The 22,010-nt window shown below is 42.8% G+C and overlaps 2 protein-coding genes across 3 annotated transcripts in view; both read right to left on the bottom strand.

The window, feature by feature from the left end:
* p4ha3 (prolyl 4-hydroxylase, alpha polypeptide III) overlaps positions 1-6,995 on the bottom strand; it is a 13,853-nt gene extending 6,858 nt beyond the window's left edge. For both annotated transcript variants that reach the window (XM_076977128.1, XM_076977129.1), the window contains exons 1-7: positions 6,687-6,995; positions 6,088-6,242; positions 5,776-5,999; positions 1,952-2,095; positions 1,729-1,780; positions 1,321-1,484; positions 754-924 (exon numbers count right to left, since the gene is read on the bottom strand). In XM_076977128.1, coding sequence (XP_076833243.1) covers positions 754-924; positions 1,321-1,484; positions 1,729-1,780; positions 1,952-2,095; positions 5,776-5,999; positions 6,088-6,242; positions 6,687-6,874 — 1,098 coding nt within the window. In that variant the 5' untranslated portion in view covers positions 6,875-6,995. The remainder of the gene's footprint in view (positions 1-753; positions 925-1,320; positions 1,485-1,728; positions 1,781-1,951; positions 2,096-5,775; positions 6,000-6,087; positions 6,243-6,686) is intronic.
* A 687-nt stretch (positions 6,996-7,682) lies between these two features.
* On the bottom strand, positions 7,683-8,633 carry or95a1 (odorant receptor, family 95, subfamily A, member 1). The gene has a single exon (XM_076975942.1). The coding sequence runs from the start codon at positions 8,631-8,633 to the stop codon at positions 7,683-7,685; it is 951 nt and encodes a 316-aa protein (XP_076832057.1).
* Between the last annotated feature and the right edge of the window lie 13,377 nt (positions 8,634-22,010).

The raw sequence follows: 22,010 nt of genomic DNA, 5'->3' as shown, positions 1-22,010 counted from the left end.
TGTCATAGGAAGGAACATAAGCTTAAGACCACAAGCAAAGAAGGGAGACCTTTATCCACTTTATCCTCTAAAGGGAGATGGTGGAAAGACCACACAGCAACGTCTGACTATAAAACCATACAGGATGGAACAACTGACAACCAGCTCTTCCTCTGTGACTCATTCACTCTGCATTCAATCAACTGATGAGACTATCGACGATGGCAGGAAGGATAAGAAAACACAGACACAAAGTATAAAATGAGTTATGTTGGTCAGACATAAATTTCCAAACAATAATATTTCAGAACCTGGAACAAGTTGCTTTCTCTGTGCTTTCTCTATACTTGTCATGAACATTTTCTGTACACTGTAGAGTGGGAGGTAAGCTGTAAATGCCCTTCAGATGTTATGTTCCCAGAAGTCAGAACCACACGCTTCTCACTTTTCATCCCCACATTAGAACCCAGCAATCTATAGTTTGCTTGTGAATAGGCATCTTCAGCTTTACACCAAGGTTTCACACCCACAACACACTGCTCTTCTTTGACAATCAAGCCATCTAATTGGCAGATGTTACAGCTTACTATCCAAGTCCTTTTCAGAGTGTTTCCTGCCAACCTTCAAAAGACCTTGGGCCTTATGATTTCATAAGCTACTGAAAAATAACACAACAGCTTGCTGGTATGTGGGTCCTTATGACAGTTTTATGAACGCATTTATGTGTTAAAAAATCCACATCTGTACAACATCTGGGATCCGTGAGTCACTCACGCCTGGCACGGCCGAGTCCCTGATACTCTGGGCCTCCTTTCCCACGATGAAGTCATGAAACAGCACAACGTACGGCAGCAGGCTGAGCACCTCTCTGCGCACGGGCTGCAAGAGCAGGCCAGGGCTGCCGTTGGTGAAGTAGTCGCAGGATAGCTGGGGGTCTTCATACAGCTGTGAGCAGAGACACATCCCTGAACGTGAACCAAGTAAGCCAAGAGCCTTGTTTCTGCACATCAGCATAGATACTGCTGTCAACATCCGGGACAGTGCCGGATTATTGTACTCAGAGTATCAGGAAGAATCCACTAGTTCAATCAGCTCTACATCATACCTTAAAGACTACACAAACTATTAAGTAATGTTTAACCACCAGTACCAGACTTACTTACTACATACAGACTCCATACCTGAAGGACGCCTGAAGGACGGAGGTTAATATCTAGTCTTTGCATCAGTTTTATTTATTTCTATATATTTTCTTCTTCTGTGGCATTTAATAACCTGGTTTGCAATGGCACACAGTGAATCTGTTTTCATAAAGTTGTTTACCATGCAGTAGGAATGTACCTGAGACCCTTGTGTTTGACACAGCCTTTCGTAGGTATCTCTTGTTCTCAAATAGGTGCTTCTGGGTCTCTTCAGCAGTGATCCCGAGCTCACGGCACGAGGATTTGCAGCCAGAAGTTTCTTGTATTTTTCTATGTTAAGCAGAACCCTTTGGTTTGAGGGATCTTGACAAAAAATATTAAAAATTCAAAGTAAGATAGTGAGACTAGAGCTACATTGCTCAATTGTCAGTTTAAAACTTGGATTATTTAGTTTTAAACTAAAAACTGCAACTGCTGTACACCAGATTCTTATTCTTTGCCGTATTAATGGTCTTAGCGGTTTTGCTGAGGAAATACCACATACTCTCCACACTATTCTAATCCCATGTTCTCTCATTATGTGACATTGTTGACAGGATAACCTCACCATGACGAAGCAGTTCCATAGAGATGCTGAGGGCCAAGGAGATGTTTCCTGTCTGAAATAATATAAACATCAGGATTAATGATATGAACAGCAGGATTAATAATATAAACTTATCACATTTGCCATTTTACTGAAACAGCTTTTCGGAAAAATCTGCATGTAAGAATCAGATGATCCAGATGTTATTCACCTTATAATGAGTGAAAGCAAAATGATTATTTACCTTATAATGAGCGAAGGCTAAATGGTCCAAGGCTTCCTCCACACTGCCATCGTACTCCAGGTTCCTGTTGTCAATACCAAACAGCCGAACTGCTTCTTCCAGCCAGCAAACAGCGTGGTAATAATCCTCCACCTCATAAGCCACCTGGAAACAGTGCTCAAATGAGCTAAACACACATTCAAAGCAGAAGCTGTATAAAGCTAACACTAACCAAATGTCATGTGTGATAGATTATTTTTTTTTCCCTGCTGTGAAATATTATGGAAAATCACATCCATGAATCAACACTTTGGGGAGCAGCTATAAATCAAATAAAGACTGAAGTATGACACAGAGGTCCCAGGGTGAAAAGTCATGGACCTCCACCTCACTCTGAGCCAGCCCCGGTTCTGGACTGCTTTGCTTGGGGGGGCAGTAAAACATAATGAGGGGGCATGTTGATAGTCATGTTTATGAAGCCAGAAATATATTCAAGGCTTGATTTGTGCATGAATGATGACTATTGATACTGGCTTAAAGTGATGTATTAGGTAAAGAAATAAAAATGCACATTTTCGAACTTAAAACTTAAAACACAATGATTAAAAAATACATGTTGATTATGTAAATGGAGAACAAAGATTATCTAATTGTATTTCATTTCAATACTGCCATTACTAATAGAACAACTCTATTTCTTGAAAGGTTGACAAATGTACCTATACACAGACTGAGAATATTCAAACATGGAAATAGGAATGAGTGAGAATATTTATATTACTGGGAAATTAAAATATAAAGAAAACAAAAGAATACAAATTCTGTTATAAAAGGGAGTATTCGTCACATTTCTATTTTGAAAAAGAAAAAAATATGAAAGTACATAAAATAAGAAATCTATCTACTGCACTTTACCAGATTTTTGACCATTAAAGTATTGAAGTTTTTATTGATGTTATGAAACGTACTGGTACAATGCGGTATTTATGCACAGTATAACAATACTGGCTGTGATGGCGAGGAATCGTTTAAACCAGGGATGTCAAAGTCAAATACACCGAGGGCCAAAAAACCAAATTTGCTACAAGCCGAGGGCCGGACTGGTTCAATGTTTATTAAAACATATTGAAATGATTGCACATAGCCTATTGAACCAAGACCTAACACAGTGTATATTATTTAATGTTTAAATGAATAAAGCAATATTTTCTTATGGATCTGTCAGTAATTTCAAGTGAAAACATTTTTCAACAGGCAAACAGATAAAAGCAAACTTCCTTCAAAGAAAAATCACATGAAGACACACAGAAGACACACAGGTTTACCTTTTACCTCCGTGAACATGTACTCTGCCTCCCACCTGGCTTGAAACCTGTTCTCAGTGTCCACCTTACGTTTAGTCATTTTTGAGAAGGGGGATAGCTGAACGTTGATGTCTGCTCTGACTGCTGATTTAGGTTTATACTTTCGCGAGTGACCATATTGCGCGACTCCGAATTTTAATGTTGCTTTGTGTTGCAGGTTTGAAAAGTGCTGGAATTTAGGCTAAAGTACCTGAAAATGTTGAAATTGTAACTACTTCGTTTCACAACAAATATCTGTCTGAATGAACAGTTCTCTTGTCTTAGGTTAACAAATACAAGCCTCTTGTAATTCCAGGACGAAACATGAGAGAACGTGAAGACGTTAAGATTGGGGAAAATAAACAACCATTAAATAATGTGAATAAAAAGCGAATTATTTCGAGTATATGTATAAATATTTAACATATTTAAGTTTAACGTGCTGGAAAATATTGAAATGGACCTTTAAAGTGACGTACAAGTTCTTGAATTCCACCTTATAAAGGTGTATGAACCCTGCAAACATGACTTAGTTCATTGCGCTGGCGGAGCCACTGCGATTACGTCATTTTCGCCGCGCGGACCCTCGCGACGCTTCGCGCTGCAGTGACTTCGCGGGCTACCGTTGCATTGTGGGGAATGTAGTGTTTGTGCGTACAAAACACCATCGGGCGGCTGCGGGCCGGTTCTAATAGTAATTAAATATCATCCAGGGGGCCATAGATAATCAATTCGCGGGCCTTGACTTTGACATATGTGGTTTAAACCATGAGCCGCGACGGCTTGCACGGGGGAAAGAGCAGCCTCGCGCGCTGTCGTGCACCTCTCGAATTTTGTAACTTCGCGCGCGCCGCGCCTCAGCGCAATGAACAATGTCATGTTTGCCGGGTTCATACACCTATACAAGGTGGAATTAAAGCACTTGTACCTAACTTTAAAGGTCCAGTTCAATATTTCTCAGCACGTTAAACTTAATTAAGTTAAATATTTATACATATACTCAAAATAATTCGCTTTTTAAATTACACTTTCAAAACGCCCAATCTTAACGTCTTCACGTTCTCTCATGTTTCGTCCTGGAATTACAAGAGGCTCGTATTTGTTAACCTAAGACAAGAGAACTGTTCATTCAGACAGATATTTGTTGTTAAACGAAGTAGTTACAATTTCAACATTTTCAAGTACTTTAGCCTAAATTCCAGCACTTTTCAAATCTGAAAAAGCAACATTAAAATTCGTCAGGTAAATGTTAATTCCCCTGTTTTTTATTACCACATATCGTTTCGGACAACACTGCGCGGCAAGTATTTAAACGTTTCTGCCGTTCGCGCAGGTTTAGGAGAACCAAGTTAAAATAATTTAAGCAAGTTAAAATAATTTAAGCAACACCTATGTAAGAGGTGAGTAACATTAAAGCAACGAAAAACCACAGTTAAGCAAATTTTACCATGTGGAAGTCAGTTTAAACTCAGAAGAGTGTTTACCAGTATACCTGTCTTTCACTCACACTAACAGAACATATACTGCCGAACTGAACCGTTTGGGGCGGTCTGCCGATTTTTATATGACTCAAAGAGCCAATCAGGAATAAGCAAGGAAATATCTTCACGCTGTAAAGCAAAATGCATTTTTGTGATTGGTTCAGAGATAATAAAAAAAGCCGTTGCTTGCATTGTGCTTGGGGGGGCAAAGACACAATTTGGGGGGGCAATGCCCCCCTCTGCCCCCCCCTAGCGCCGGCCCTGCTCTGAGCACTGGTAAAGGATCTCTAGGTAGAACAGTGCTTTCTCTTGCACCCTGAGCTTCCTTTTGATAACCAGCATCTGCAGAGGCTCTCTGCGCACACACACACACACACACACACACACACACACACACACACACACACACACACACACACACACACACACACACACACACACACACACACACAGTGTGTGCAGAGAGTATCTGCAGATGCGGGTTATCAAAAGGAAGCTCAGGATGCAAGAGAAAGCCAGCTAAGCACCGTCCTGCCTCCTCAATCTTCAGCCATCTGTATGAACCCTCAACAACCTTCAGCCGAGTGGAACTCATCCCAGCATACACCACAAGGATGGGAAGGGGACGTATAGCTTCAATATGGAATGTCAATTAGGACATTCCAGTGTGGTCTCATGGGAATGCCTGAGCACATCTTCCAGAGTGTTCAACCTATAAGGTGGAGTCTGTTTAAATGATCTGTGTGTGTGTGTAGGGAAGCAAAGAGTTTTGGTATGGCCTAAGTACATGTGATTCTAATGGCTCACATGTTCAGATTTTCAGATCATACATCCACAACATTTTCACCTTCCAGCGCTACACAGAGACAGATGAGCCACTCTGCGTTTGTGCTATTACCACAAACAGTACGAAACAATACAAAGGACCAAGAAAGAGCAAAATGTCCAGCTCATATCAGTGAAAGGAAATGGCAGACAGAATAGATGGGCAAAGCAGCTGCATTGTTTCCAAGGGGCCCACCTTTCCAACAACGAAGCAGTCATCCGCAGAAAGCGGGACAATCACGGGCGGTTTGTAGATGTCCACTGTGTTGCCATTGCTTGTTCTCTGGAAGTGACCTTTCGCCAGACCCTCCACGTGGAGGGCATAGACATCCTGGAGCCGCATGAGGGCGTGTGCTGCCCCCCGGAGGTCTTCTTGTCTGGGTAAACCGCCTTCCACACTCTCGTAGCTTGCCCTGAGGGCTGAAATGCAACAATAGTTTAAAAGACATTCTTAGTGATTCTCAGTCATACATCAAAGCCACATTTTGAAGGACAGATGAGAAGATACCTTGAAGGTTTTCCTTGGCTTTGCTGTTGTATACCACATTTGGCCATTCAGACTGCAATCTCTTGATCAGTGTGAATGCTACCAGAGGGCTGGCCACAGAACCTGCTTGTTCATTGTGTATCTTGTCATGAAATTCAGAAACCTTTAAATAAAACCTAGAGACGTGAATAAAAACACAATGGTTTCGTAACAATAAAGATTACATTTCCTAACAATGAAATACTAGCATTAACAGAGCCATATTTACTGTGGAAAGAACAAATGTGTAAACTGTTCATGGGCGTAGAGCAGGTAGAGTGACGTAATGATTAAACTCCCACAGAATGATGGTTTCAGAGGCGCGAGGAAGTCAGCAAGGGAACTTGTGACATCATTCTCATTTCACGTGAGATATCGGCACACTTAACTAGCCGGTCCGTTATGCAGTTCTCAGTTAAAATGAAATCCTACTTATTTTAGGTTTAGTTAAAATGATGCTTTACTTTAAAGTTGGGTACATTTACATTTTTGTTTAGCCTATTTGATGTTTAAAATCGCGAAACCTAAGAACTGCATGGTATATCAAAAAGACAAGTAAACAAATAAACGTATTCACTTACCTTTTAACGTCTTCAAGTCTTTGAATTTCACTATCAATGTATGTTCTTAAATGATCGATGAGCTGTGTTTCTGATAAAGCAGACTGCTTGACGCTCAACACTGAAGTGTACATCTCTGCCACCGTTTTGCCGGCTATGCTGATGATGAACCACGGCGATAACAAACGTAATATTAGTTTTATCCACATTCTGTGTTTCAGTTCATCCGCGCGCTCTCAGTACAAGATAAGACAGCTCCCCTTTACAGCCAGATGTTCAACTTCCTTTTAGAAGAGCGACATGAGCAAGCACGTCTCGGCCCCTTGTCCCGTGCACTGAAGAACATTCAGAAGACACCTCACTAATCGCGTGTCTGTGACGCTGAGAAAGTTACCCTAAAACCTCCCTACCCTAAAATAATAATAATAATAAGAAAATGGCAAAATAAAATAAACGTTGAATTAATACTTTATCTTTTATCAGAATTATACTTTACAGGTTGTCAGCGCTGCATTTTTATCGAATCAAATGAACTGAGGAACGTTGTAGCTTTCTGCTCGTGCATGGAAAGTTTTTCAATGAACCGCCGCGTCTGCCGTTCATGCCATCAGGATGCACTTTACAAACGTTTCGTATAATTCGATAGGAATTAGAGGCAGTTTTAAATTGCTTATTTAGACGGGCTTTGTATATAATTCTTTGAAGAGCTCATTATAAAATTGTCTTAATTATAAGTGAGTCGCGCACATCCATAGTATCAGATGTACACTTGAGTCGCATATAACGGCAATAACAATGTGTTGTCAGTTCTAGCCGTCAGACCAAAATTGATTTGACCAATGGAAAAGCCCTACAAATACAGACAGACTTTTAGAAACTGAGCACATGCTGTATACACACTGTATCCTTACAGAAATAAGACTCTGGTGTAACATAATTTTATTATTCCAGCACATGAAAATAATTGTTACAGTACATCCAGGTTATTGTCATTTGTATTGTAAGAGTTAGGACGGCTCACTTTAGCATCCTCGTTGCTTTTTGCTTCACTGCCTTAGGCCTGCAGCAGGGTGCACCTCTGCTCATGTGGCTCCTGAGGCTCTCGTCCCTCAGGCCATAGACGAGAGGGCTGAGGACACGGGGCAGCAGGACGAAGCAAAAGTAGTTGAAGAAGGAGACGTCCTCCGGCAGCCAGTCCACACGCAGGACGATAAGGCTCTCTGTGACTGGGGAGGTGAATGCCATCAAGCAGAGCAGCAGCTGGAAGCCATGCAACACCACCGTGTGCAGGGCCTTGTTCACAGACGCACGGTCCTGACACACCTTGCGAGTCTCCAACAGGATGCGCACATAGGTGAACAGGATGACCCCGGCCACCCCGGCGAAGAAGAGTGCGCTCATGACCACCCTGAGCAGGGTCTGGACGGGCGAGGAGTTGATAACTGCGTTCTTGCAGACCACCGGGGTGGACAAGACGTTGACACCCGCTTTGGGCTGCATGAGGATGAAGTCGACTGTCGGCAGGACGCAGCTGACCAGCCACAGGCTGAGGATCATCACCCACATGCGCTCGGGCCTCCAGCAGAGAGGACGGTGCAGCGGGTGGCAGATGGCGACGTAGCGCTCCAGCGACATGGCGGCCAGGATGAGGTGCGTGTTCTGGAAGGTGGCGGCGGAGACGAATAGCAGCGGGGCGCAGAAGGCCATGGCAAAGGTCACGTTGCCCATGATGAAGAGGAAGAGCATCACGGACGAAAGCAGCTGTAGGGTGTCGTTGACTAGCATGGAGGCGAACAGGGTGTAGCGCGAGCTGTCGGAGAACTGTCTTTTTGAGGCAATGGTGTGCAGCACAAGGAGGATGAAGTAGAGGAAAAGGCAGAAGAACGGGATGACTACACATATCTTCACGATGATGGACACCGTTTTGTTGGATGTGCCATTGCCTGGAAGCTCAGTCAGATTTTTCATAACTCCAGTATACAAAATTCTCTGCCTGAAAAGTTAAAATTAAAAGGAATATCCAATCTGCATAATAACATTTCTCAGAAGACATAACATTTCCCCACCTTATTAAAATATCCAATGCATGTCGGGCTTTCTCAATGATCAATTATCTCATGAAGTCCTTGATAATATCCTCAATGTAGTTACATTAGGCACACAAAGCCCCACACGGAACAAGCTCCCCAATACTAAGACAAGAACCTCTGGATTAGTGCAATCCAAATACATAATAAATATGTATCTGGGACTGGGATCAAATCTACCAACTTCAATTCAGTTCACACAAACACAACACCATACAGTAGAACTGACTGAACTACGCTAAACAGAATTAAATGGTGCCCCCCAGTCATGAGTTACACCAAGATGACATCTCATTAATAAGTGTACGTACCACACGTGACTGGAGGTAGTGATTTGAGAGGGTAGTGTGGCATGGGGAGTTTGTTTTATACATTTTATAGAAGTGGTGTTTTCAAGGTGTGAGGTAACAGAAAAGATCATGTGGTAATCTCAAGGGATACATTAATTTCATGCTATTGTCACAGTATGTTACTGTGATAATTAGCAATATGGTCCCTGAGCATTCTCATATTTTTAATGTTTGCTTACAGAACTGATGAGCCATGATTTGTTTGTGTAAGCTCTGTATACACCATATCTGTGTGGAATTAAATCTTAGAGTTTCTTAAGTTTTAAAAGTTTATTTATAAACCTTTATAACCTTAATTTAAAAAGCTTTATTAACTTTATTCAAGATTCAGTTACTACAGAATAGACTTCATCCATGGACCTACTTTATTAAAATCATTTATTATTAGACACATTTATTTATTAGAAACAGCCTGTAACTTAAAGTTTAGCCCTTGTGTTGTACATTCTCAAACCCTTGTTTCTGGCCTCAGGTCAGAGGTCAGCCATTGGCTGGATGTTTCTGTGGGAGACCAATCTAACTCAGCAGTGACACTGATAGGTCTATAAACTGAAGTTACCAGAGCAACACATATGTGTCAGGATGATTTACTGCCAAAATAACGTGATAGGAAACTGAGCAAGTATGGTAGCTGATCCAGAGGGTGGTTGAAAATGTTTGATTGAGTTTTATTGTGTATTTTGTTTATATGATTATGTGAGCATTAAAACATGTCCTATTCATCTAATTTTGTTGCATACAATACATCCTAAAACTCTCTGAAGAGCATAGTTGTAGGTTTTTAACCTAGAAATGAGAGCACAGTTGTAGATTTTTAACTTAGAAATGAGAGCACAGTCATAGGGGTTTTAACCTAGAAATGGGAGTTGTAGGGGTAAAACCTAGAAATGTGACCACGGATGTGTCACGGTGGGTCAGCCTAGACGCCACCAGAGGGTGTGCACCTTCACGCACACACGAGCATGCATGGCCACCTCGTCACAATACACACCCTCTCATTCCCGGACACTCCCATCATCACAATCACCCGAGTACTGACACCTGTCAATAATCAGATTCGGGTTGCATAAATCCCCACAGGTCGTGCTGTCCAGTGCTGCACATTCGGCCTGCATCCTTGCCTCGCTTTGTAGGATAGCCTGCTCTGCACTACGGACTTCCGAGTGTCTGTGGACTTCTGCCATTCTTCATTCGTTTGAGTATCTTATTGTGTTTGTCCTGCCTAGTGGCCTGAGTATTTCCTTTACCTAATAGTACTTATGCATTAACATTAAGTAAAGCATGAGTACAATTGAACACGTGGTTTTCTTTGTGTAATTTCAGCCACACATTATACAAGAGGCTAGATATCAAAGTAAATATACAAAAATAATACTGTAAGAATATAAATACAACAAAGAAAATTCCCACTACTTGAACATTACCAAGATTTTTCCAAACTTGTCTCTATTGTGCTTCTCCAGCTTTCCTGTAACTCACAGGTTCCAAATTTCTTCAGTTTTATATTGACCATGAACAGGGTTTGCCCACCAGTGACCAATCATACATCACCACACGCATGCAACATCCCCCACCATAGGTCAAGTACAATGTATCACATCTACAGGAGCTCACAGCTGGTAGGACAGTGATTTACAGACTTGAATGACTACTAACCCAATGTGTTGGGCCAGAGCCAAAAAGACCATTACAATATGAAAGTCCACAGATGTGCACAGCAGTAGGGGTCGATGAGAATGACACATCATAGGCCAAAGTTTGGCCTAAATTTTAAGAGTTGTAGTCCTATTAATTATCAACTTAAACCTCTGGATTTTATACTAAATGCACATTGCTATTTGTTTTGTATAGCAAACAAAGTTACATAATAAGTTGCTCAAAGCCCTTCATCACCTCATAGACATGCGTCACTATAGCTGGCAGAGAGCAGAGGTGTACACAGCCCTGCGTTTACTGAGGTGCATTCAACCTGGAGACAGCCAAACCAGAATGAAGGCAATGCAACAGCAATACTTACATAAGAGGGCTGACATTTCACAAAGCTGCTTCTGTGACCCCAGACAGTACCAAATCTGCCAGAGTAGAAGCAGCCTGTTCCCTCGCTTTTTGAGGTGGGCATTTTAATTAGCTGATGAAGCTGATAATATCACAAAATCCTCATAGTGTAGTAAATTCAACTTGTACATGGTATTAAAAATACTCTCAAGAAAGATATGCATGTATGTTTTAACACAGTGACACAGACATCATGTTTTGGTGCACCTGTGACAGTATCAAATATTTGTTTTCAGAATATATTATAAAATAGTTTAATGCAAAATATGCTGAAACATGTTTTTATCAAAATCATGGAAAATTTTTTATTCATATTCTTATTAAACCATCAGATCTGGAGGAGTACAGAGAGTCAGTGACTGGCTACATCAGCAAGTGCATTGACGATGTTACTGTCTCCAAAACCATCACAACACTCCCCAATCAGAAGCCGTGGATTACTCCAGAGGTGCGTAGGCTGCTGAGAACCCGGGACAAGGTCTTCAAGTCAGGGGACACGGTGGGCCTCAGAACAGCTAGAGCCAAGCTCTCCCGGGGTATCAGAGAGGCAAAGCGCACTTACGCAAATAAAGTCCACGCCCACTTCCAGGACACTGCTGACACTCGGCACATGTGGCAGGGCATCCAGGCCATCACGAACTACAAGCCACCTCCACCTGCCTGTAGCAGTGATGTCTCCCTTCCAGATGCGCTGAACACCTTCTATGCAAGGTTTGATGCACAAAACCACGCAATGGCAAGGAAGACCACACCTCCTCCAAACGACCAGGCACTGTGGCTGTCCTCCGCTGATTTGAGGAGAACTCTACTCAGAGTCAACCCACGGAGAGTTGTGCAGAACAGCTCACAGATGTTCTCACAGACATTTTTAACATCTGAGCACTGCGGTCGTGCCGATGTGCTTCAAGACGTCCACCATCGTTCCTGTGCCAAAGAAGTCCCAAGTGTCCTGCCTCAGTGACTACCATCCCTTTGCACTTACTCCCATTATCATGAAGTGCCTTGAGAGGTTGGTCATGAGGCACATCAAAAACCAGCTCCCTCCTTCACTGGACCCACTGCAGTTTGCGTATCATCCAAACCGATCAACAAACGATGCCATCTCAACCACACTACACCTGGCTCTCACCCACCTGGACAACAAAGACACGTTTGAATGCTGTTCATTGACTTCAGTTCAGCATTCAACACCATCATCCCTCAGCATCTGATCGGAAAACTGAGACTGCTGGGCCTGAACTCCTTCCTCTGCAACTGGGTTCTGGACTTCCTGACTGACAGACCACAATCACCTCCAGCACCATCACACTGAGGGATGTGTGCTCAGCCCACTGCTGTTTACTCTGCTGACCCATGACTGTACTGCAAAGTACAGCTCGAATCACATCACCATGTTCGCTGATGACACAACCATTGTTGGCTTTATCAGCAAGAATGATGAGTAAGCATACAGGGAGGAGGTGCAGCTAACAGACTGGTGCAGGGCCAACAACCTATTCCTAAAAGTGAATAAGACCAAAGAGATGGTTGTTGACTCCATCCCCACTCTACCTCTACCTCTACCACTCGAACTCTACCTCTGAACTTGTGTTCATGTATGTTCCATATGTCACAGTGTGTCACTCATCTCTGACACCACTTACACTACATTGCACTGTACCAGCACTACACTGTCATGTCTGTCAGTTGTCTCTGGTCTGTTGTATTTATTGTAGTGTTTTGTTGTGAAATTGTCCCATGCTGCACATTTGCACAGTGTATTGTTACCCTGCTGCATTTTATGTCGTCTGTTGTATTGTTGATTTGTGTTGCACCACGATTCCGGAGGAACGAAATTTCGTTACACTGTGTACCTGTACTCAGATGTAATGACAATAAAAAGCCTCTTGACTTGACTTGAGATATGATTCATGTATTTCATATGCTCACTATTAACTTTCAGACTTACATCAGTGACCCCTACTAGTTAAGTGAGAATTTCAAAAGCTTCCTGAAATCCTATGGGGGTAATTATGTTTTGCGTAAATAATTAATGTGTTTATGTAATTAGTATATTATTAGATGTTTTTCTGTCTTATTGTTTGGGACAATAATAGTGTCACTGTAGACAGCAAGGCAATATGAGACCTGCTACACCATCACACACCACCTCTGGTAACTAGACCAAAGAAGGAAAACAAATGCTCATTTAATGACTCTGTGCTCTAATTAGACCACAGGGAGATATCTTAAACCCATATCATCTAATTATCTAGAAAACATGTTGATGTAATATTTCTGCACAGAAAATATTGTTGTTTAGTGATTTATAACTGATTGATATGTTTACACTGTTATCCACTAAAACCATTAAGAGCAAGTAAATGAAACTAAGTAAAGAGATTTAGCACGAAATTGATTTGATATGCATTTGCATATGTCCTAAATAAAAAAAGCCACAAAAGGCATGTACAGTTGTTATACTGGTTGTTTCCTTTGGTTCTGGTTGTGATAGACCATCAGTGTATCTGATACTTCTGGGGGAAAAAGGAAACCCATGCTTTTGGGTTTCCATAATCTCTGCAATTATCAAAAGTATCAATTATTTGTTGGGAATGGCCAAAACAGTGTATTGCAACCTCAGATCTAGCCTCGTCTTTACTAAAGATAGCATTGCAAAGATTTTTTATGTTTTATACACTGCAGGAGTCCTGTTAGACAGCTTCTATTGCTGCAGTACCTAGAGCAGTCTGTCAACCTTGGTACCACTGTCAATAGTGCCACAACTTATCACCACCAAAATGTCTCACATGTTTCTTTCCCCATGTCATACTGTCAAGCCCAGGACCAGCATATGACTATGTAAAGGTTTTTTCATTACCATGCAATGCATTACAAGAATTTGAGGCACACAAACTAGCATGGGATGGTTTTTGAAAAGAAAGTGAATCTGGGAAAGTCAGACATAGAAGACATGAGAAACAAACATGCAAGGGGGGATCTGGAGGTCTTAATGGGTTAGTGCATCTCAAGAATTGTGATCAGATTCACATACCTGGGTGAAATTGTTTTGTAGGATATGGGTAATCAAAGGGCCTGTCAGGATAACCAGATCTGTTGTTTTAAATTGAACACAGGGACAGGCCAATTGGCCAATTATCGTTGCTGAAGTTAAATGTGGAAAGACTCTCATATGTGACCACTGTGGTGGTGCCAGTCATCCACATATGGGCCATAGCAGACACTGGGAAACTATCAGACACCATGAAATTTGCATTGGGGATTTGGACATATTATGCATTCAATAAGAAGCAGTGCCAAGAAGCAGGGCTCACTAACTATGGCTGTGGCAACCGGGCCTGCTACATTAGATGCTGATGACTCTAGGACTTTCTAGAGCCCAGATGTGCTCCTCTAAACATGACATCTCCTCCGTCAGGCTAATGATTAATCTACACTTTTCACATACAAAATTGTTGTGTAGCAGAAGGGGTACTCGGTGAACGCATGGCCCGTCACTGGTAGATATATCCAGATAAGATATGTAGATATATCTAAAATATTTAAGATTTTCAAAGTGAATAAGTAATCATTTAGCAGTATGGCAACACAGTAGTGGTGAGAAATGGTTCGAAAGGTGAAGCCGAGAGAGTGGTGTGAACACAGACCATTTAATAAAAGTAGACAGAGGCTTTAGAGGCTGAGCCTGAGGGAGAAGACCAGACCAGCAGGAGAAGGTGTTGTAGGTTCACCCCTCTTGGTCAAATATGGGGAGAGAGCATTCATGAATTCCAGTCTTTCTCCTTTGAGCCCACAATAATCTTTAACCAGACATATGCAGGCCTTGGAAAGTGCAAGAGCATTGCTGAAAATTCTGCCGGTGTTTGCAATTTTACTCCACGTCTTAGCAACAGATGAGCTATTATCTCTTACCAACAGTCCAGCCCATTACCACGTTACCTAGATTGTTTACATTTACATTTGCTCTTATCCAAAGCGACATACAAAGTGCACACTAGTGATCACTATGGGGCTGTGGTACCCTAGCCCAGTGCCAGGGAAGCAGTGGGGTTTAAGTGGCTTGCTCAAGGGCACTTAATCAATAAATAAAAATCTATTTATATAGCACTTTTCTACAACAGTTGCTGTCACAAAGCAACTTTATAAGTGTTCAAGTCCAAGCCAGGGAGGAGGACAGGGCTATGGAGGAATACATAACTGAAGTTTTACAGCAAGGATTTATTCACCCTTCCACCTCTACTATTGCATCAGGTTTCTTTTTTATACGAACGAAAGACAGAGGACTTTGGCCTTGCATCAACTACCGAGGTGTCAATCAGATCTCTAAAAGGTATCGTACCCTCTACCTCTCATCCCAGCTGCTCTGGAACAACTACGTGATGCTAAGCTGTTCACTAAATTATACCTCAAGAGGCGCCTATAACATCTTGCAGATGAAAAAGGGAGATGAATGGAAAGCCGTATTTCATACCACCAGAGGGCACTATGAGTACTTGGTAATGCCTTACGGGTTAAGCGTAGCCCCTTCAGTCTTTCAAGCTTTTATTAATGATTTTTTATGAGCATACCTAGGCAAATGTGTGATCGCTTACATAGATAACATTTTGATCTACTCCCCGGACATGAAGACACACATTGACCAAGTGCGCAGGTGCCGCTTGCCCTTCTGCAGAATCATTTATATGTTAGAAAAGTGTTTGTTTCACCAGTCCTCAGTGTTGTTCCTAGGCTACGAAATCATCCATGGGGGAGTGACCATGGTACCACGCACGATACGTCAACAGCAAAATTTTCTAGGGTTCGCAAATTTTTACCTGCGTTTCATACGCAATTACAGCTCTGTTGCAGCGCCCTTGACTGCTCTGCTGTAAGGGAAACCCAAACGACTCCAGTGGTCTGTGGAGGCAGAACGAGCCTATGGTGAACTCAAACATGCTTTCACTAGCTCACCCGTGCTTAAGCACCCTGACTCGTAGGCTCCGTTTATAGTGAAGGTTGATGCCTCTTACGTGGGTTTGGGGGCCGTCCTGTCACAACGGGTAGGTGAGTCACGAATGCATCTTGTAGCCTACTACTCTCACAAGTTAACTTCCGCGGAGAAGGATTACGGTATCAGAGAACATGAACTCCTGGCCATAAAATTGCCATTGGAAGAATGGCGACACTGGCTAGAGGGGGCTGACCACCCGTTCCAAGTAATCACGGATCACAATAACTTTTAATATATACGTAACGTACAGATATAATCTCAGCGCCGGGCACGGTGGGCACACTTTTTCAGAGGTTCAACTTCACAATCACATACCGCCCTGGGCAGAGGAATACTAAGGTGGATGCTCTTTCCCGTATGTACCAGGAGGAGGCAGAGGCGAATGAGAGTAAACCAAGGACCATCCTCCCGTCCAAGGTGATTGTCTCCTCTATTCGCTGGGATGTTGATGAGGAGATTGAAGCACTATTGTAAGACACAGAATTACCTCCTGAGAAAATCTATGTCCCTCCGGCATGCAGTGACCGGCTTTTAGCATGGGTCCATATCTCTCTCACAACAGGTCACCCAGGGGAAACTTGCACCCACCAACTCATTACCCAGAGATATTTGTGGGAAACACCCTGCCGGTACTGGCGAGACCCTGGACCCACCTAGCTCTGGATTTTGTGACTGACCTTCCGGAATCAGAGGGTCACATCACCGTACTTACGGTTATTGATCGTTTTCGCGAGGAGTGCATTTCATTCCTTTCCCCGGTATCTCTAGTACCTTCCAGACTGCAGAAGCCATATTCCAACATGTTTTTCGGAACTTCGGAATCCCTGAGGACATATTATACCACAGTTAGTTCCGACCCTACAATGTGATTGGCTGAGAGGCGATCTAGGAGTGCCAATATTGCACGTTATAGCACTGTAACCGAAGCTCTTCATGTATTACTCCGCCACATACAGGTAACCTAGCAACGAAGCAGCGTTTACAAGCCAAACGCGCAACTACAAACAAGCAGCAACATTATCAAAATGAATTACAGAGAGTTCGTTAAATCTATTGGCTTCGAAAGCATTTGTTTCGATCTGAAACTGGAGGATGAAGCTATAAATGACCAGCCTCATTTCTCCAATGAGCCAAGGTTTGTCACGCTTACAAACAATGATTTGGATGAGCTGGAAAAGCAGAGAAACGAAGTTAATACCGTAAAACAAACGTCCTGGGCTCTTAATGTATTTACATCCTGGTTAAAGAGCAACGACATTGCAGTCGATTTTAGTATTTTAATAAATACAACTTTATCAACAGTTGTTTTTGTGTATATTTACCTCTATAATATTTATTGGGTATGGCTGTCCCAGTGTTGTGTAAGTTTAGCAGCGAGCCATTGAATAGAACTATTTTAACTGGCGGAGTGTTTTTAACCAAACAGGTCGTATTTTCTCGTCCTCTTTAACTCAAAATCTTTCAATAAACAGCGATAATGGAACTGTGGTATAATCGCAATAATACACTCGAGGTTCGTGCTATAACGGGTAATATCGGCACTGCTGTGCTGATCTACGGCACTCGGCCTGCGGCCTCGTGCCTACGACCGCAGCACAGCAGTGCCGATATTACCCGTTATAGCACTCCCTCTCGTGTATTATTGCGTCATTGTCTGACCGAGGACCGCAATTCACTTCTCAAGTGTGGTCAGCTTTTCTCGAACGACTCGGAATCGCAGTGAGTCTCAATTCCGGATACCACCCACAGTCAAACGGTCACGGTGAACGTATTAATCAAGAACTTGGAAAATTCTTACAGATATTCTGTCCCAATAATCCAGCTGACTGGTCTAGGTTTCTCCCGTGGGTAGAGATGGCTCAAAATTCCCTAACCAGTTCCACAACAGGTCTGTAACGGAGCTCTCGTCCGTTCCATGTAACAAAGCATTATAATGAACCATGAGACAACTCTTTTATTATCTGGCATTATTCAGGGTGGCCAACTGATAGTGTAGAATAATACAACAATTCCATGCATTTTTAACTGTTTATTGTGTGTTTTGAGGTCGTGCGACTTACCTGTTTGTTCCAGCATGTTCACAGCCTCTTGCAGGTCAAAGGACCTGAGCCCAGGGGTTTGTGGGGTTTTGTAGTCTGAGGTTGTTACAGGTGGAACGTTCCATGTCGGATGTTTGAGCCAGGGGAGAGGACCTGCTCGTAGGGTTCTAGTTCTAAAAGGTTGTTCCAGCATGAATGTTTTATTATAAAATGTTTTATATGCATATTAAAATGTTGCTTATATAATAAAATGTTTGATTTAAGATAAAATAGAAGGTAATTGTAACCTGTGCATTTTAAACCTTACCTGCGGGCCTGCCGGTCAGTAGTTGAATCCAAGACCAAATATTTGTTAAAGGCAGAACTCTGATATAAGAGGGGGAGAGCTGACTGGAGGCAGACGAGTGAGGGCCTGGTTGCTATGTCTTGATGGAGTTGATTAGTGTATGTTAACTTGTTTTTTTTGTTTTGTTTTTGATTTTGTTTGGTGCATTCTTTATGACTGTTTGTGGAATCCAAGGCACTCTACACGGTGGACTAAATAAATCTGGTATGGTGGAACTTCCGGTTCTGTTTTTCAGTTTTTTTGCAAACGCCGTTCGACTATCCTACAGCATTTTGGTGTCAGAAGTGGTCCAGGCCTCAGCTGAGAACAGCAGGAAGGAAATATGACACCCAAGTCCAAGCAAGACCGAGGAGCAGCGGAAACACAGGAGCTGGAACAGGCAAGGGTGCAGAGCTCTTTAGAAAATCAAGCAACAGAGGCAGTGCAGGACTCCAGGCAACGAGAGGCAGCAGCAAGACCAGCAACCTCCACAGAGGGGATGATTGCAGAACTGGCAAATATGGTAAAAGTGCTGGTTCAGTCCCAGGCGACACGGGACGAAAGAATGTCACAGGCGGAGGCAAGGCAAGAGCAGCGGTGGCGAAATGTCCAGCACCAGTTCCAGCAGCTCCAGGGTCACGTGGAGGTGAGCATCCCAGCCCTGAGTGAACGAGGAAGTGAGGTGGCCAGTAGTAGAGCGGTTTCACCTCTGAGAATGCCGCAAGTGGGGGACTTCAAAGAGCCAAAACTCCACCCATTAACTGAAGGTGATGATGTAGAACATTTTTTAACAACGTTTGAAAGAATTGCAACTGCATGTCGCTGGCCAAGAGAGAACTGGGCCATACGACTGGTACCCCTGCTGACGGGTAAGGCTCGTAGTGCCTATGTGGCAATGGACATTAATAATACAAGTGACTATAAGAAAGTGAAGGAGGTGATTTTAAAGAAATATGCGATCAGTGCTGAGACTTACAGGCAACGGTTCCGAGGGACTGACATATGGCCTGATGAGACACCACGGGAGCTATATGTAAGACTCAAGGAACTGTTTGTAAAATGGACCAAACCAGAGGAACATACAGTTCAACAAATGGCAGAAATACTCATCTTGGAGCAATTTATGAGGATGGTGAGCCCAGACATGGCAGTGTGGATTAAGGAGCATGACCCTGAAACAGCAGAGGAGGCCGCCAGACTGGCAGAGGTCTATATCTCCGCACGGAAAAGCACCAGAGGAAACCGCTTCAGCCAGTGGACCCTAGGACCTCAAAGTAAGTCTTTTGGGGATGGTGGGGTTAATGGTCATGCCCGTGGTAAAAGTAATGCATTTAGCAGGCAGCCAGATAAGTCCAGTAAACAGGAGGTGAAATGTTATTACTGTGGAGAAAAGGGGCACACTAAGCCATACTGTCAGGCTAGGAAAGCTAAAAACATTGCTATGTGCTATGTTCCTAGACCACACTTGCCACACACTGCTCAGGTGATACCAGAGAATGTTGTTCAGGTCCTGGTTAATGGGCAGGCAGCCCAGGCCCTAGTAGACACAGGAAGCACACAAACGTTGGTCTTAGAGAGCCTAGTTCCTGAGGCAGAAGGGAGTGAGCAGGTACCAGTTAAGTTTGTTGAGTACAACCCCAAAACCAGAAAAGTTGGCACGTTGTGTAAATCGTAAATAAAAACAGAATACAATGACTTGCAAATCTTTTTCAACCCATATTCAGCTGAATAGAATGCAAAGACAATATATTTAATGTTCGAACGGAGAAACTTTATTTTGTTTTGCAAATAACCATTAACTTAGAATTCAATGGCAGCAACACATTGCAAAAAAGTTGGCACAGGGACATTTTTACCACTGTGTTACATCGCCTTTCCTTTTAACAACACTCAGTAAACGTTTGGGAACTGAGACCAATTTTTGAAGCTTTTCAGGTGGAATTCTTCCCCATTCTTGCTTGATGTACAGCTTAAGTTGTTCAACAGTCCGGGGTCTCCGTTGTTGTATTTTACGCTTCATAATGCGCCACACATTTTCAATGGGGGACAGGTCTGGACTGCAGGCAGGCCAGGGGAGGACCCGCACTCTTTTGCTACGAAGCCACGCTGTTGTAACACGTGCAGAATGTGGCTTGGCATTGTCTTGCTGAAATAAGCAGGGGCGTCCATGAAAAAGACGTCGCTTGGATGGCAGCATATGTTGCTCCAAAACCTATGTACCTTTCAGCATTAATGGTGCCTTCACAGATGTGTAAGTTACCTATGCCTTGGGCACTAATGCACCCCCATACCATCACAGATGCTGGCTTTTGAACTTTGCGTCTATAACAGTCCGGATGGTTCTTTTCCTCTTTGGTCCGTAAGACACGACGTCCACAGTTTCCAAAGACAATTTGAAATGTGGACTCATCAGACCACAGAACACTTTTCCACTTTGCATCAGTCCATCTCAGATGAGCTCGGGCCCAGCAAAGCCGGCGGCGTTTCTGGATCTTGTTGATAAATGGCTTTTGCTTTGCATAGTAGAGCTTTAACTTGCACTTACAGATGTAGCGGCGAACTGTAGTTACTGACAGTGGTTTTCTGAAGTATTCCTGAGCCCATGTGGTGATATCCTTTACACACTGATGTCGGTTTTTGATGCAGTACCGCCTGAGGGATCGAAGGTCACGGGCATTCAATGTTGGTTTTCGGCCTTGCCCCTTATGTGTAGTGATTTCTCCAGATCCTCGGAACCTTTTGATGATATTACGGACCGTAGATGGTGAAATTCCTAAATTCCTTGCAATAGCTCGTTGAGAAAAGTTGTTCTGTTCGACAATTTGCCCACGCATTTGTTCACAAAGTGGTGACCCTCGCCCCATCCTTCTATGTGAATGACAAGGAAGCTGCTTTTATACCCAATCATGGCACCCACCTGTTCCCAATTAGCATGTTCACCTGTGGGATATTCCAAATACGTGTTTGATGAGCATTCCTCAAATTTCTCTGTCTTCTTTGTCACTTGTGCCAGCTTTTTTTAAACATGTTGCAGGCATCAAATTCCAAATGAGCTAATAATTGCAAAAAATAACAAAGTTTACCAGTTCGAACGTTAAGTATGTGGTCTTTGCAGTGTGTTCAATTGCATATAGGTTGAAAATGATTTGCAAGTCATTGTATTCTGTTTTTATTTACGATTTACACAACGTGCCAACTTTTCTGGTTTTGGGTTTTGTACATGGGGATGTTAAAGTCTACAACACAGTAGAGGTTTATTTAACAGTTAATGGTCAAACTTTTCTCTTGCCAGTTGCACTAGCTTCCAATTTACCGCATCCGGTGGTGTTAGGCCAGGACCTGCCCATTTTGGGTGATTTGATTTCACAGGTAAAAATGTGTAATGTGGTAACACGAGCTCAGGGTATTAAGGACAGCTGGAGAGAGTTGCCTTTTGCGGATTCTGTGATTAAGAGTGAGCCAGTAAAAGTCCATAAGTCCAGAAGAGAGAGGCGCAGAG

This window comes from Brachyhypopomus gauderio, chromosome 16, assembly GCF_052324685.1.
Source record: "Brachyhypopomus gauderio isolate BG-103 chromosome 16, BGAUD_0.2, whole genome shotgun sequence".
NCBI classification, from domain to species: domain Eukaryota; kingdom Metazoa; phylum Chordata; class Actinopteri; order Gymnotiformes; family Hypopomidae; genus Brachyhypopomus; species Brachyhypopomus gauderio.
Note: the sequence above shows the minus strand (reverse complement) of the source record. Positions and strands in the feature narration are given on the sequence as shown.

Bases quoted from the DNA above. Each gene is read 5' to 3' on its own strand.
- or95a1 (XM_076975942.1), bottom strand. From the start codon at position 8,633: ATGAAAAATCTGACTGAGCTTCCAGGCAATGGCACATCCAACAAAACG.